General features: G+C 36.4%; 1 protein-coding gene across 1 annotated transcript in view; it reads right to left on the reverse strand.

The window, feature by feature from the left end:
• Positions 1 to 269: 269 nt before the first annotated feature.
• LOC145679621 (synaptic vesicle glycoprotein 2C-like) overlaps positions 270 to 13308 on the reverse strand; it is a 47394-nt gene continuing 34355 nt past the window's right edge. The window contains exons 8-11 of the mRNA XM_081750197.1: positions 11842 to 12104; positions 6382 to 6541; positions 4033 to 4160; positions 270 to 678 (exon numbers count right to left, since the gene is read on the reverse strand). Of these exons, the coding sequence (XP_081606323.1) occupies positions 623 to 678; positions 4033 to 4160; positions 6382 to 6541; positions 11842 to 12104 (607 nt within the window). The 3' untranslated portion in view covers positions 270 to 622. The remainder of the gene's footprint in view (positions 679 to 4032; positions 4161 to 6381; positions 6542 to 11841; positions 12105 to 13308) is intronic.

The raw sequence follows: 13308 nt of genomic DNA on the forward strand, positions 1-13308 counted from the left end.
TATTGAATTTCGGAACTTTTTGTATATAAAAAAGTTCAAAACATCATTAGATATAATTAAAGTTGGATTGTGCCATTTCCAATGAAACAGTTACAGTAGCTATATCACTCCAAAAATCCCATGCTCACAACCTGCGCGCTAAAACCTGCCTGTGGACACCCCTGCTTTCATTTCGTTCTGTAGGTTAATAAACTTTTTCGATTACATCCCTCATTTTATGAATTTGAAAGTGTTCATAATTCATCCATTCACTAAATAAAAAAAAGCAGTACAGTTTTCAGGTTTTATTTTTTCCTTATTAGATACAGTTACAGACCTAATAATAATAATAATGCTGACAACATAAAAACAATCAAAAACAGCATTTTACACTCTATCGTAGTAGTTTATGTAAAAATATATATATACATAAGACACATATATTACTAGGATTAATTGTTCATACATAAGCACTCTTGTATAATGTATACATATAGTCTTTTAAAATATATATATATTGCATGTGGATTTTTAATTCCACATTTTTGTTTCGTTCTTTGTCGAGCTACTTTGCTCGAGCATACATATTTATATATATTAGTCTTATCACAGAGTTTATTTGTACGTTTCAAATTCGTTGTTGTCAACTTGCCGAATAATTTTTTGAATTTGGGAATACCAAGCACAGAATACCACTTCCTGTAAAGATGGAAAACAAAGTATATATGTTAGTTATTCTCTTGATGGTAAAACAATATTCTTTTTTGTAATTGTGTAACATTTACAATGTGAACATAATAATTTTTATTGGTTCCTTAATTGACATAACAATCAATGATACGTTTTATGTTTCTTAGTAGATTGGAGTTTGCCAACTGTAATTTACACTATGTACGCATATTACTGAGCCTATAGTGTATAATTAGTACTTATCAGGCCGGCAACTAGAGGGGGGCCAGGCCCCCCCTAAACTTTTCATGGCCCCTCCAGACCTCAATACAAAATGCTATTATTAATACAAAAATCACAATTTAGATATTTGTAAGAGAATTTTTAATGACTTGGCCCCCCTATCTTATTCATGGTCCCCCAAACTTTTGTGTCTGATTGCGGGCCTGGTACTTATATAGGTACTAAGTGGGTCAAAAGTAGCCTCATAGTTGTTTCAGCATTAGTTCACATTTTAGATTTTTTTTTTTTCAAACAGTAATTCCAAATAGGTATTCTGTAACGTTGATCTACGTTTTAGAAATGTTACAAGCTATTTCCTCATATGTCGGTTTAGATTTTTATTATGAATTCTATGACTGGAGATTATCAGATGAAAGTGACTAACGTTTGTCAACAGTTCAAAAACATATACAGTATACCCACGTCCTGCTATCGCTTACGGCTGCTGTACATGATCCCTTCAAAGGCGATCCTAATTGCCGTTTGCAGTTCTGCGAACTGATGCGTGACCAAGTTTGGAGCAAGAACTTTTTGATAAGATCGTACGTGCTTCAAATTGTCAGACCACGTGAACAGGCACAAGTGCGTGTGCTGTGCAATTAATAATCCTTGTGTTACCATCATTTCCTAAGTGAACCAGCCTAACATCATAGTGTGGTGTGCAATGTCCAGTGAAGGCGTTGTCGAATCAGTTTTCTTTGATGAAACTGTGGATTGGGCAAATTGTCTACAAATGTTTCGTGACGAAGCAGTGCCATAACTCAGTACTAGAGTTAACTTCTCCGAACTGTTCTTTTCACCAGGACAGAGCATCTCTCCATTATGCTTTAGCAATAAAAAAAATCTACCTTAACCAGATCTTTCTACAGCGTTGGTTCGGAAGTAGCAGCATCAAATGGACACTACGTTCACTTTACCTAACACCAATGGGTTTCTTTTGAGGGGTGTAGGAAGAAACAACTTTTACGAGAGAAATCCCCATACAGTGGAAAACATACATTGAAACTGATGCAGATAAGATTTTGTGACGTATTGTACGCCATGATGTGGAAATGTTCAAAGTATGCTGCAATGTTGAAGATCAGTTTGAGCACTTATGTAGGAGATTACACTGTATTAAAAAAAATAAAGTATTAAGTGAATATACATAAACAGTACTCAACAAATATGATTGTAACAAATATCTATAAATGCAGTGGTGCCCACCCCCCTCATGTCCATGACGCACCCCCCTCAATTGCCTATCCGTAGGTGTTCTTCCATGAAAAACAAATCTTTTCGATTAGTTTTTACATCCTCTCAAACATATTTATATAGATTTTTACCCCCCCCCAAATATTTCAATGACGCAGTTTGCGTCATAGCCCCCCCTTGTGGGCACCCCTGATAAATGTGTTATGCACTGCACAATTATAAAAAGTGTAATTCTATTTTTGGCTCTTTCCGTATACCTACAGGTGTATTGTGACACTCCTTTGGCGGAGCATCAGCGCGTACGAATTGTTGTCCTGGTGATGAATATTTGTTAACTGACATTTTTTGATTCTTAATTCGGACGCAACACACCTGAGAGCTTCAGCTGTCAAATGTTGTCTAACTTGCTGCGACTCATAACCTAAAATTTGGGATATGGTCTACTAACGCCATTTCGTCCCAAAATTTACTATATACCGTGTATACAGGGTGTTTCAAAACAACACCGACAACGTTTGGGAGGTGATTCCTGACACCAAAATAAAACAAAAAGTATAGACCAACCTGGATGCACAAATGCTTCCTTTCGGTGTTATAGGCTGCCGAAAACATGAAAAAATTAACTTTTAAAGGTCCATAGCTCCAATACTATGGGACCTATCCTAGTCGCGTCAAGACTTCATTTAAGAACTAGTATGTGCCCTATCCAAATATCCATGTTTCAGAATCTTGCGGTACTTCTGCAACAGGTTTTACAGAGGTAGTTGGTGAGTACTTCAAATTATATGTCCTTAGTGAAATTCGCTCTATAAAAATTGTTGCGTGAGTACTCTTATATCAGGCCTCATTTCAAACCAGTCTTCGCAAAGTGTTCATGGGTAACGATTAGTGATGAGTCTGTCAAGGAAAAAAAATGTGGAGGATAGATAATTCTAAAATGAAAATTTGCGTCACTGATTTAATCTCAAAAAATCATTAGGCTGTGTATGTGATATCAAATATTGCAAACTAAAACAATTTTAGTTGCATTGACGTAAACTGATGTGAAATGAGCCCACAGAGGTCTTTTTTTTTTTTTTTCGATTACTTCGTTTGAAAGTGTAGTTTAGGCATGGAAAAAATATTTACAGTTATGATCATCAAGTTTAATACGTTATTATGATTATTTAAAAAAAAAAAAAAAAAAAAAACATTCTGGCATTTTTCTTACTCTTCACCACTTCTCGATTTTGATGTCTGTTTTATTTATCCAACAAAATTGTCAAAAGGAAAAGAAAACCTAGCTGATATGCTTTTAGTGCAAACCCAAATTTGCGTTTTGGTGAAGACCAGAATTGAGAGAATTGAAGAAGCAGTTAAAGGCAGTGAACTGATGTCTAGAAAGCCAAATAATAATGGTACTGATACACTATGGACTGATCACGGGATCTCCCAGTGGAAGTATGGCATATGGACAATGATATTGCCTGGATTTAAAAAATGAAATGAAATCTCTCAGTTTGACGTCCGACGATTTTATGCCCTTTAGGCTAAGGTAAACAATGATAAAGACAAGCTAATGATGATGGAAGAATTGGTGGAATGAGAAAGTGGAGGACACGAGAGTAGCTCGAGAAAACCCACGGTCACGATGCTGTCCACCACAAACTTACTTGGCCGAGAATCGAACGAGGGACTTCACACACCAGACTTTATTACTGAGCCACCGTACGCCCCTGCCTGGATATCATATGGATAAAGGAATTCCTCATATCTTCCTTTCTGAATTTGTTTCTTTTGCTTAATATGGTTTTGAAAATATTTTGTCTTCAGTCTTGTGTCCCTCTGCATATTTTATAAATTTGACAATTATTAATTACAAGAAGCTTGGTTGCATTAATATCATGAATTCGTTCTTATTCAACTTACCTATAAGCATGGCTCCAAATAAAAACATAGGGACGATGCAATTTAAGTCAATGAGGAAACCAAATACCACGTTCCCTAGTAACGCTCCACCTCGTCCAAAGATCAGAGAAAGTGCCACTGCCATTACCCTGAAACAAAGTGCAATATGAACATAGTACGTATATACTAGTAGTGGCGTACTCAGAAATTCGTCAAGCTCAAGTTCCTGTAATATCAGATGTTTGTGTATATACAGCGTACCCCTAATTGTATTTCTTCGAAGCCAATGTTAATGGGCACTCTTACCTGGAGATGCTTAGTGGTGATTGGGGCCTCAACTGGAAGAAAATGGTATCAAAGACACCGTTGTGATACAGCAGGATGGAGCACCAGCGTATACTTCGCGATTCACGTGCGCAATTACCTGAATCAGACGTTTCCTGGCCGCTGGATTGGAAGAGATTGTGCATCTTCAATAGTTACCTTTGCCTGGCCTCCAAGAAGTCCCGATCTGACGACACAAGACAATGCTCTCTGAGGTTTCATAAAGCAACAAGTAAGAAACGCTCGATATCACACAACGCAGGAATTACGAGCAGCTGTGGAACATGTCTTCACCCTCGTAACTCCGGAGTATTTCCGCAGAACATCTGCCAGAACTTGGCGCAGAATTCAGATGCGTTACGACATGGATAGTGATCATACCGATGTTTATGACTCTTAAGACTTTTAAGACTTCAAGGTAATTGTGTTCTATCATAACATTCTACCATAAATAACACTATACTGTTGAAACTAAAGGGGGGTAATCCCACTTCCGGACCACCCTGTATATACGTCCGCTAATCTACATGAAGCTTTATCGCTAATCTACATGAAGCACAACTAACACTCACTTAAATGAAAATAAGTTTGTAATTACTTACATATGAAACGAAATGAAATCTTTCAGTTTTACCTCTCATAGTTATGCCTGCTAAGCTACAGAACACTATAATGATGAGAAATGAATGAAACGGTGGAATGAAGAAAGTAGGACGAAACGGGAAAATCCTGAGAAAACCAACGAACACGATGTTTGTCCATCACAAAGCCCACTTGGCGGGAGATGGAACCGAACCATTGACCCCACGCACCATACGTGAACGCTTTACTATTGAACCACCACCGTGTCTCCTTATTTATATAAAATTCACATGTAATTATTTCATGCCAAGCATAATATAGGCCCTAAATTAGAACTAAGCTAGTCATTACATAGAATTTCGTCAAAAGTTACCGTTCAACCACTCAATTCCATTTCCTTTTAGGACAAGCGTGTTTCTAATATATATATATATATATATATATATATATATATATATATATATATATATATATATTAGTAACTTCCCACAATTATGCACCGAGGCTAGGGAGACAACAGGAACGTAGAGTCCATTAAGATATTAGGACTAAGAGTATTCAAATATTAAATAAACTCAAAATAATGATCCTAACCATTAATAAAACATATTTTATTAATATACGATATATTTTATAATGCTCAGTATACAGGGTGGTCCAAAAGTGCGGAAACACCCAAATAGAACCAAAACCTAATGTTGCCACGAGACTAACAGAACCATTCGAGAAGAGACACAAGAAGAGACGAGCAAATCTTTTCAAGACAAAACACGAAATGAGACATGATTTGCACGAGACGAGACAGAACTATTTGAGACGAGACGAGCATATCTTTTCGAAACGAAACGAGATGTTTTGAAGGAGACGAAACGATACAACCAGAATGCTCGTCTCGTCGCAACATTATTCTCTTCTAAATATAAAAATACTACTTGAAATACTGGCTGTGCTTCCTGTCTCTACAGCTTCGGTTGAACAAAACTTTTCGAAACTGAGACTAATTAAAACATATTTGAAGAACAAAAAGAGATAAAATATGTTGAATGAACTTGCTTTGCTATCTATTCACAGAGACTCAATTTTACATATCACTATTGATTGTCATTGACCATTTTGCTTGATCTGAAAACTCAAAACATTTATAATTCGTGAAAAAGATACACTAGCAGATTGTATTATTGTCTGTCTAACAGCTTCTTACGGTGACACAGATGCTTCTAACTGTGGCAGATACTTCTACAAGTGACACAGATACTCCTACAAGTGACACAGATACTCCTAAAAGTGACACGGATACTCCTATAAGTGACACAGATACTTCTATAAGTGACACAGATACTTCTATAAGTGACACAGATACTTCTACAAGTGACACAGATACTCCTACAAGTGACACACAATTATAACAGTTACCCACATACGCTACTTGTAACAATAGCTAATAAATGAAAAATATGTCCTTACCTGAGACTTGTTGGAAATATGTCGACCATAATACAGTAAATGGTACTGGAAGAGAGATTGGTAAATGCCCCAAATATGCAGGAGAGAACAAGATTTTGGTCGGCATTTTCGACGAAATACATTCCGAAGGCACAAGCACCAGATATAATATAACTTAATACTGAAAAACAAGCAAAAAAAATCATTAAACTACATCTTCAGCACAGTCTTAGCATATTAAAAACAAATAAGGCCATCTTCTCTCGAGTTATTTATATAGTGTATACCAAATATTTTTAAAAAAATGTTAGAATACGATTGGAGTATCATTCGAGAGCATATTACCTACTATACCTGAAAAACCTCTTCCTTAAGAGTCTTCATCCCGGCGAAATTAAAATACCGCTAATTTTACAATAATTATGTGATATCTTCAAATAGATAAAAGATAATCGATATGTGGAACAAGAGCGCCCTAGACAATATTATTTTACATGAGAAACCGTTATCACGACTCACTTATCTGCTTTCGATTTCGAGCCATTTTGAAAATCGGCATTTATTTTCGCGTTTCTAAACAGCTGAAAACGGAAAGCCACTAGGTGACTTGTGATAACAGTACCTCACGCAAAATAATATTGTCTAGGGCGCTCTTGTTATATATTTCAATTATCTTTTATCTATTTGAAGATATCACATAATTACTGTAAAATTAGCGGTACTTTAATTTCGCCGGGATGAAGACTCCTAAGAAATATAATAAGTTTAAATCAAATTACTGTACTGGCCAGAGTCCACGTCCTATCCACCAGCAGGAGAAACATAAGCCAAATATACTATGTAATAATGGATATATTATGTATTTCACTAAGTAATTGGACTTTTATTCACTGGCTGTGTGAAGAACTAACTTCTTTGTGTTTTCTGAAGGTTGTCATCAGTCACAATGGTTGTCTGGTGAACGTGCTATTTTCTATAGGTCTTTTTTCTTCGTTGCAAGGCGATCACTACGCGCAATGTTGGCCACTGCTTAATATGATGCCCCTAAGCAATGTCTGCCTACATGTGTTTTGTACGTAGAGCTGCAACGTAATTTCCTGTCAAGTAATATCAGATCTAAGAATAAGACGATATGGAAACTAGTAAGTTCAAACGGACTGGTATGGTTACTGATGAGTAGAGACCGGATGTTTAGGCACTAAAAACCTGGAAAATAGACAGGCAAATAGGTACTAAAAATGTAAAAAAATAGGCACTAAAATGTAACTCGAAATAATTAAGATAAATACTCAATATAATTAAAAAATAGATTCAAGTCATAGATAATATTCAAAGAATATAGAAACATACTTCTTTGTTAATATCTTCTTTTATTGTATATATAAAAACGAAGCTTGTTATGCTTTCCATATATACTGGGAGAACCTGAAAGATCTGCACATACGTTAAGAGGTGATTCATGACATCAAAAGAAGACAAAAAGTACTTTTGCATGTTGTCGAATTAGACGTCGTGTAGGAGTGACAAGGGGGCGAACTTGGAATCCAAAATCAAAACCTGACAATTGGAACGAGACATAAAGGTGTGCACATACTTCGGGAGATTCGTGACATTCAAGAGGACTTTTTGTCTTCTTTTCATGTCACGAATCACCTCTCGAAGTATGCGCACATCTTTCGGTTTCGTACCAATTGTCAGAATTCGATTTTCGATTCCAAGTTGGCACTCTGCCACTTATACATGACACGGAATTAGACAAAATACACGAGGACTGTTTGTCTTCTTTTGATATCACTAATCACTTCCCGAAGTATGTGCAACGTACCACATGCTTGTGTTTACAAACACCTAATATACACATATATGTGTGTATTATTTATGTTATATAAATCACATTTTTCCCAATGAAGGCTTAATTTGAAGAAAATGCATAGAATAGGCAACATTAGGCACTAAAGCAATTATTTAGGCAGTAAAGGTCGAAATAGGCAAAATAAAATTGGCTTAAATCGAAACTACAAGCCCCCATATAAACTTTAAAACGTTATTTTTGATCATATCTTTAATATTAAAGAATAGGCATTTTGCCTAACATCCGGTCTCTACTGATGAGCAACGAGAGATCCGGAGCAGATGTGGAAGTAGCACGTGAATCAACTGAATGCAGTTTTAAATCTGTACGTTCTCTCCGCGAAAACTAGTCATCTACAAATCCATAGTGAGTTACGTACATCACCTGTACAATGAGGGTTGTGAGGAATGTGTGTGAATGTGCACTGATCCGACGAATTAATAAGACATGTGCTTTTTGCCGATAAATCTATCCTACATTTAAATAGACATGTCAACCAGCAAAATTATTGCATTTGGAGCGACAAACTTTAAGCGGACTTTATTGAACGCGTATGAGATAGTTCCAAAGTCAACTTAAAGTGGGTACCACAAAGAGAAAAGTTTATGAACCATTGGTCAAGAAACTGCGTTATCTGAATATTCTAACAGAATTCATGTAACCTCAACTTGAACATGATATCCTTAACACGGTTGTTTCAGCAGGATGGTGCTCCTCTCCATTACACTGTACGGGATTATTTCAACTAAGTGTTTTCAAATTGCTGGATAGCTTGAGAAATCATGAGCAGTGCGGTCACTCAACTTTACCCCATTTTTGTTAGAGGACTTAACACACTACACGTCTACAACATATCACATACACGTACATCAATACCTTTGAAAACCTCAAAAGATCGAATTTGTCATGCAGCGTCAGTGGTCATGGTACCACTTCTGGGAGAAGCATTCCGTGTAACCGTAGATAAGTAGAAATCAGGCAAAGACCATTGATGGGACACATGCTGAAGGAAACATGTAATGTTATTACCCTTGGAACGAAGACCCAAATAATGGTGTAGTTGTGATTGTAATTATCATAGTTCGTTAAATATTTTTAAATAATACACCGATATTATATATCATTCGAGCATCCGAGCATAACACGTAAGTTATAGTTCCCTAATGTAACATCTATCGAAACACGACCTCACAGTTATTCCTCAAATACACGACTGAGGCTTCATATCTTCAGAGGTCGGGATTTTATGCTTCACTTTGGCTGCACAAATGTGTTTCAAGATTTTTTTTTTCAATCCTTTGAGCTATTGACGGTACATTCGACGGAATGATGAATGTGGACGTTGGATCTTTTTAGTGTTCCGTTCCTTAATATTTTAATGTCATTCATTTACCAGTAATTACGCTATGAGGAACTTCATTCTATTCGAAACCAAATATCGTATGTTTCCTTTTCTTTTTAATCCATATTCTTCCACTTTCCTAGCTGTTGGCCGTACATTTGACAGAACGTTGAATTCGGACTCTCACTCAGCCGAATATATCATTCCAAATCTTTCTTTCACGTAGTTCTGTTTAATACATGAGGATCCTAAAGCAGTCTCTTTCGATTTTTTAGGGCCAGGGTATGGCATAATCTCCTTTGTTAAGTGTATCCGCGGAACATTAATATACATACGTGTTTAGCAAGACTGCGACAGATTCTCACTAATTACTAGTGTTCTAGCTTGATCATCTCTTGAAAATAAATAGTTTTAGGCCTTTGGAAACTTTATATGCTCTCTTTTTTAAAACCTATATTGTATTATTTCCATTTACTTTTCACTTTCATTGTCACGTTTACCTCAAACGTTCTACTGTACGACACACCGGTTGAGAATCACTGTCCTGAAGCATCCGTTGTAATTAAGAGCATCTCCTACAAATGATGTCAAAAATGCGTATATATCAAATTTAAAATTCTTTAAGTTCATGTTGTTGAGAATAGATGACCGCAGTGTTGATTCAGATACTTTAAGCCAAAGGCAGACCTGTTGTTTGCTTAAAGCCTATTTTGTTCGAATTTTTTCAATATTTTTCACTCTTATTATTCATTCACATTTGTTTTCGATCAGAAGAGAGTAGTAGTAGTAGTAGTTGTTGTTGCTGTAGTAAGAGTAGTAGTAGTAGTAGTAGTAGTAGTAGTAGTTGTTGTTGTTGTTGTTGTTGTTTGTTTGTTTGTTTTTTTTATTTCTGTGCTTTCACAGTACAAAAAATGTTAGACCGCGTTTCCATTTTACATGAATCATGTAGCTGTCATAAAAAAAATCTTGAAACCCCATAATATTTCTCTATGTAAACATAGTATTGAAAGGGACATACAACATTTATTTTTCCATCTTGCAAGGAGTTAAACCATGTGCAACTTTCTGGGTCGTCTTGCTTGCTATCAGCTATCGCCCTCCCGCTGAGAAAGAAAAAAACAGCCGTTTCGCCGCTTCCGAGACAACGGATTTTTTTTTTTTTTTGGATAGGAAGGGAAAGCGCGCCAAAGTACACGTTTTTAATGAGGAAGTTCACTATTTGTTCACTAGAGTGTATTGCTGCGTTCACACTAGAGATGTTCACTGTGTTCACTAGAGATGAAGATATCTTTCTTGCTTTCAGAAAGTTGTAATGTGTAAACAGTAAATAGAAAGATCTGGTTGCAAGATTTTTTTATGACAGCTACAAGATTCATGTAAAATGGAAACACGGTCTTAGTACCTGAAAATTTACAATGCTAACGGAATATACCCGTGTTGTTATCTGAACTTATGGCTGGGAAGGAAGGAGGGTGATTGATTTTCTCCCAGTTTTTAAGAATGTTTCCCTTTTTGTGATTAATAGTCGGGAGAAGGTTTTATACCTCGTCTCATCACGAATGATAATGGAAGGTAGCATTAGAATTATGTTCCCTTTGTGTGTCAGAATACACTAGTAAACCCACGTTGAGCACCAACAGAGATATGTCTTCTTGGGGAATTTTATAGCAAGATAGGGAGAATTTTCTTCCAGACCACTTCCTGAAATAATTCTTCCAAGCCTTTTTCTCCCAGTTAGCAGGGATCGACATATTGGATCGTTGTCCTCCACCTGTTTCTATCTTGTGTCATATCCACTGTCACACCCTACTGCACCATATGGTTCTTAATGCACTTCTTTGGCAGGGCTCAGGCTAGTTTCTTCATTCATTTCTATGACATCCATTCATGAAACTACGTATTCCAAAGGTCTTCTTACATACTCAAACGATCGCAGTCTACAATCTTGCAGTTTCTACTACCTTTACCTTTTACCTTTACTGTTCCAAGGATCACTTCATTCTTAATTTTGTCCTTCCGCGTCACTGCACACATCCACCGCAGCATCCTGAAATTAGCATTGTTGCTTATATGGATGTCAAAAGAAGTAAAAAGACGAGGAGAATAAGAAGGTAATTGGTGTGTGACAAAGGGCATTACTCTTACATCAAAACCAAGAGGGCATACTTCCGAATTCGAAACAAGTGACGTGCCATTGATTGAATAAACTTAGTACTGGTACTAGTAGTAGTAGGAGAAGAAAGAGGGTGGTACTAATGATTACAATTACTACAAGTAATATACATACCTAAGAAGAATTTTATGCCAAGCTTATTGACACATAAAGGAAGCCAAATACTGGGAGGTATCGAAGCTAATCCTACAATAAGTGTGTTGCGATAAACAGAATTTTCAATGCTGTCAGCGCAGAACATCTCCCGAATGTCAGTTGTATTCTTCAACACAATGGAAGCCACCTCACACACGGAAGCCGTTCTGTTTGGATATTGTTGATAGAATGCGTCAAATCGCTTAAACAGTTCAGGAAACCACAACATCAGTGTATAATAGCTGGAAAAAGAAAAGCAGTGTTAAACACATTGGCTTTTGTTAAATCTTATGGTTTCTTAGGACATAACTTATAGAAGTCTTAAGTTTCTACACTCCTATAGTATTAGATCCGTTTTCCACATGGTTTTATGTGAACTTTCTTTTCGAACAAAATACATTAGCAAATAGTAGAATATATCAATTGCTTGGTTGAAGGCTTACGTTCTGAGATAAAACTGCGTATATAGCTTCAAATGTAATCCAACCCACGACTCGGAAGGATGAAAATGAAATATTCAATTTTATGTTCCACGATTACACGCTTAAGTTTAAAGGACATTGGTAATTTATGAGAGTGAATAATTATGAAAGAATTCATGGAATGATATTGTAGAAGGAAACTAAAGAACACAGAATAAACCCACTGACATTATGATGAACATCACAAATTTGCATAGCCTGAGGTAAGCGCTTTACTACTGAGCATTTCTGCGGTCAATCGCTCACGCACCGCTGTTACAATACCGGTGGATCTACCTTTAGGTATAAAATGATAAAGTATTTGTCATGCGTCATACATATTACGATGGATTTCAATTTAATTATCATTATAATTATGTCCTTATTGAATTAGTTACTTTTCACTGGAAAACAGGATGAAATTTGAAAGCCTCAAATCAAGGTAAAATAGAACAACGTAAAGGAAAAATAAAACAATGTAAAATTCGACTGTCTCGAAAGTCAGGTATTAAGTCCCACTGTAATTAGTATAATTATAAATACCCAAAAGTACCTGAAGACCTATTTTCACTTACAAGACTCAGCTCAGGTAACTAAATAGCAACAAACGAAAAAGGAAGAAAAAATGTAGGTCTTGCAAGCAAAACGTAGAAAATTCACCAATGTTCAGAAGATGCTGTCTACAATGCACTGAGCAGAGTAGGTTAATGGGTCAGAGTGGGTCACATCTTGTTGCCCACGAACCACTGACCCACTCAGAAATCTTGACTCACTTGACCAACGACCCACTCCGTCTCTGGATACGCGTACAACAGATAGGTGATAAGTACTGATGAATAATGACTGACAAAATTAGTTGGTGTGGAAGGATAGGAAACATCTCTTAGAAAACTTAAAAATGTGATATCGTCTTCCAGTAGTTTCCATGGGCTGGTTTTGAACCTACTCGTAAAACAGCTGCGCCTAAAGTGAGAGCTTTACTATT

Source organism: Thermobia domestica, chromosome 2 (genome assembly GCF_964235325.1).
Source record: "Thermobia domestica chromosome 2, izTheDome1.hap1.1, whole genome shotgun sequence".
In the NCBI taxonomy this organism is placed as follows: Eukaryota; Metazoa; Arthropoda; class Insecta; order Zygentoma; family Lepismatidae; genus Thermobia; species Thermobia domestica.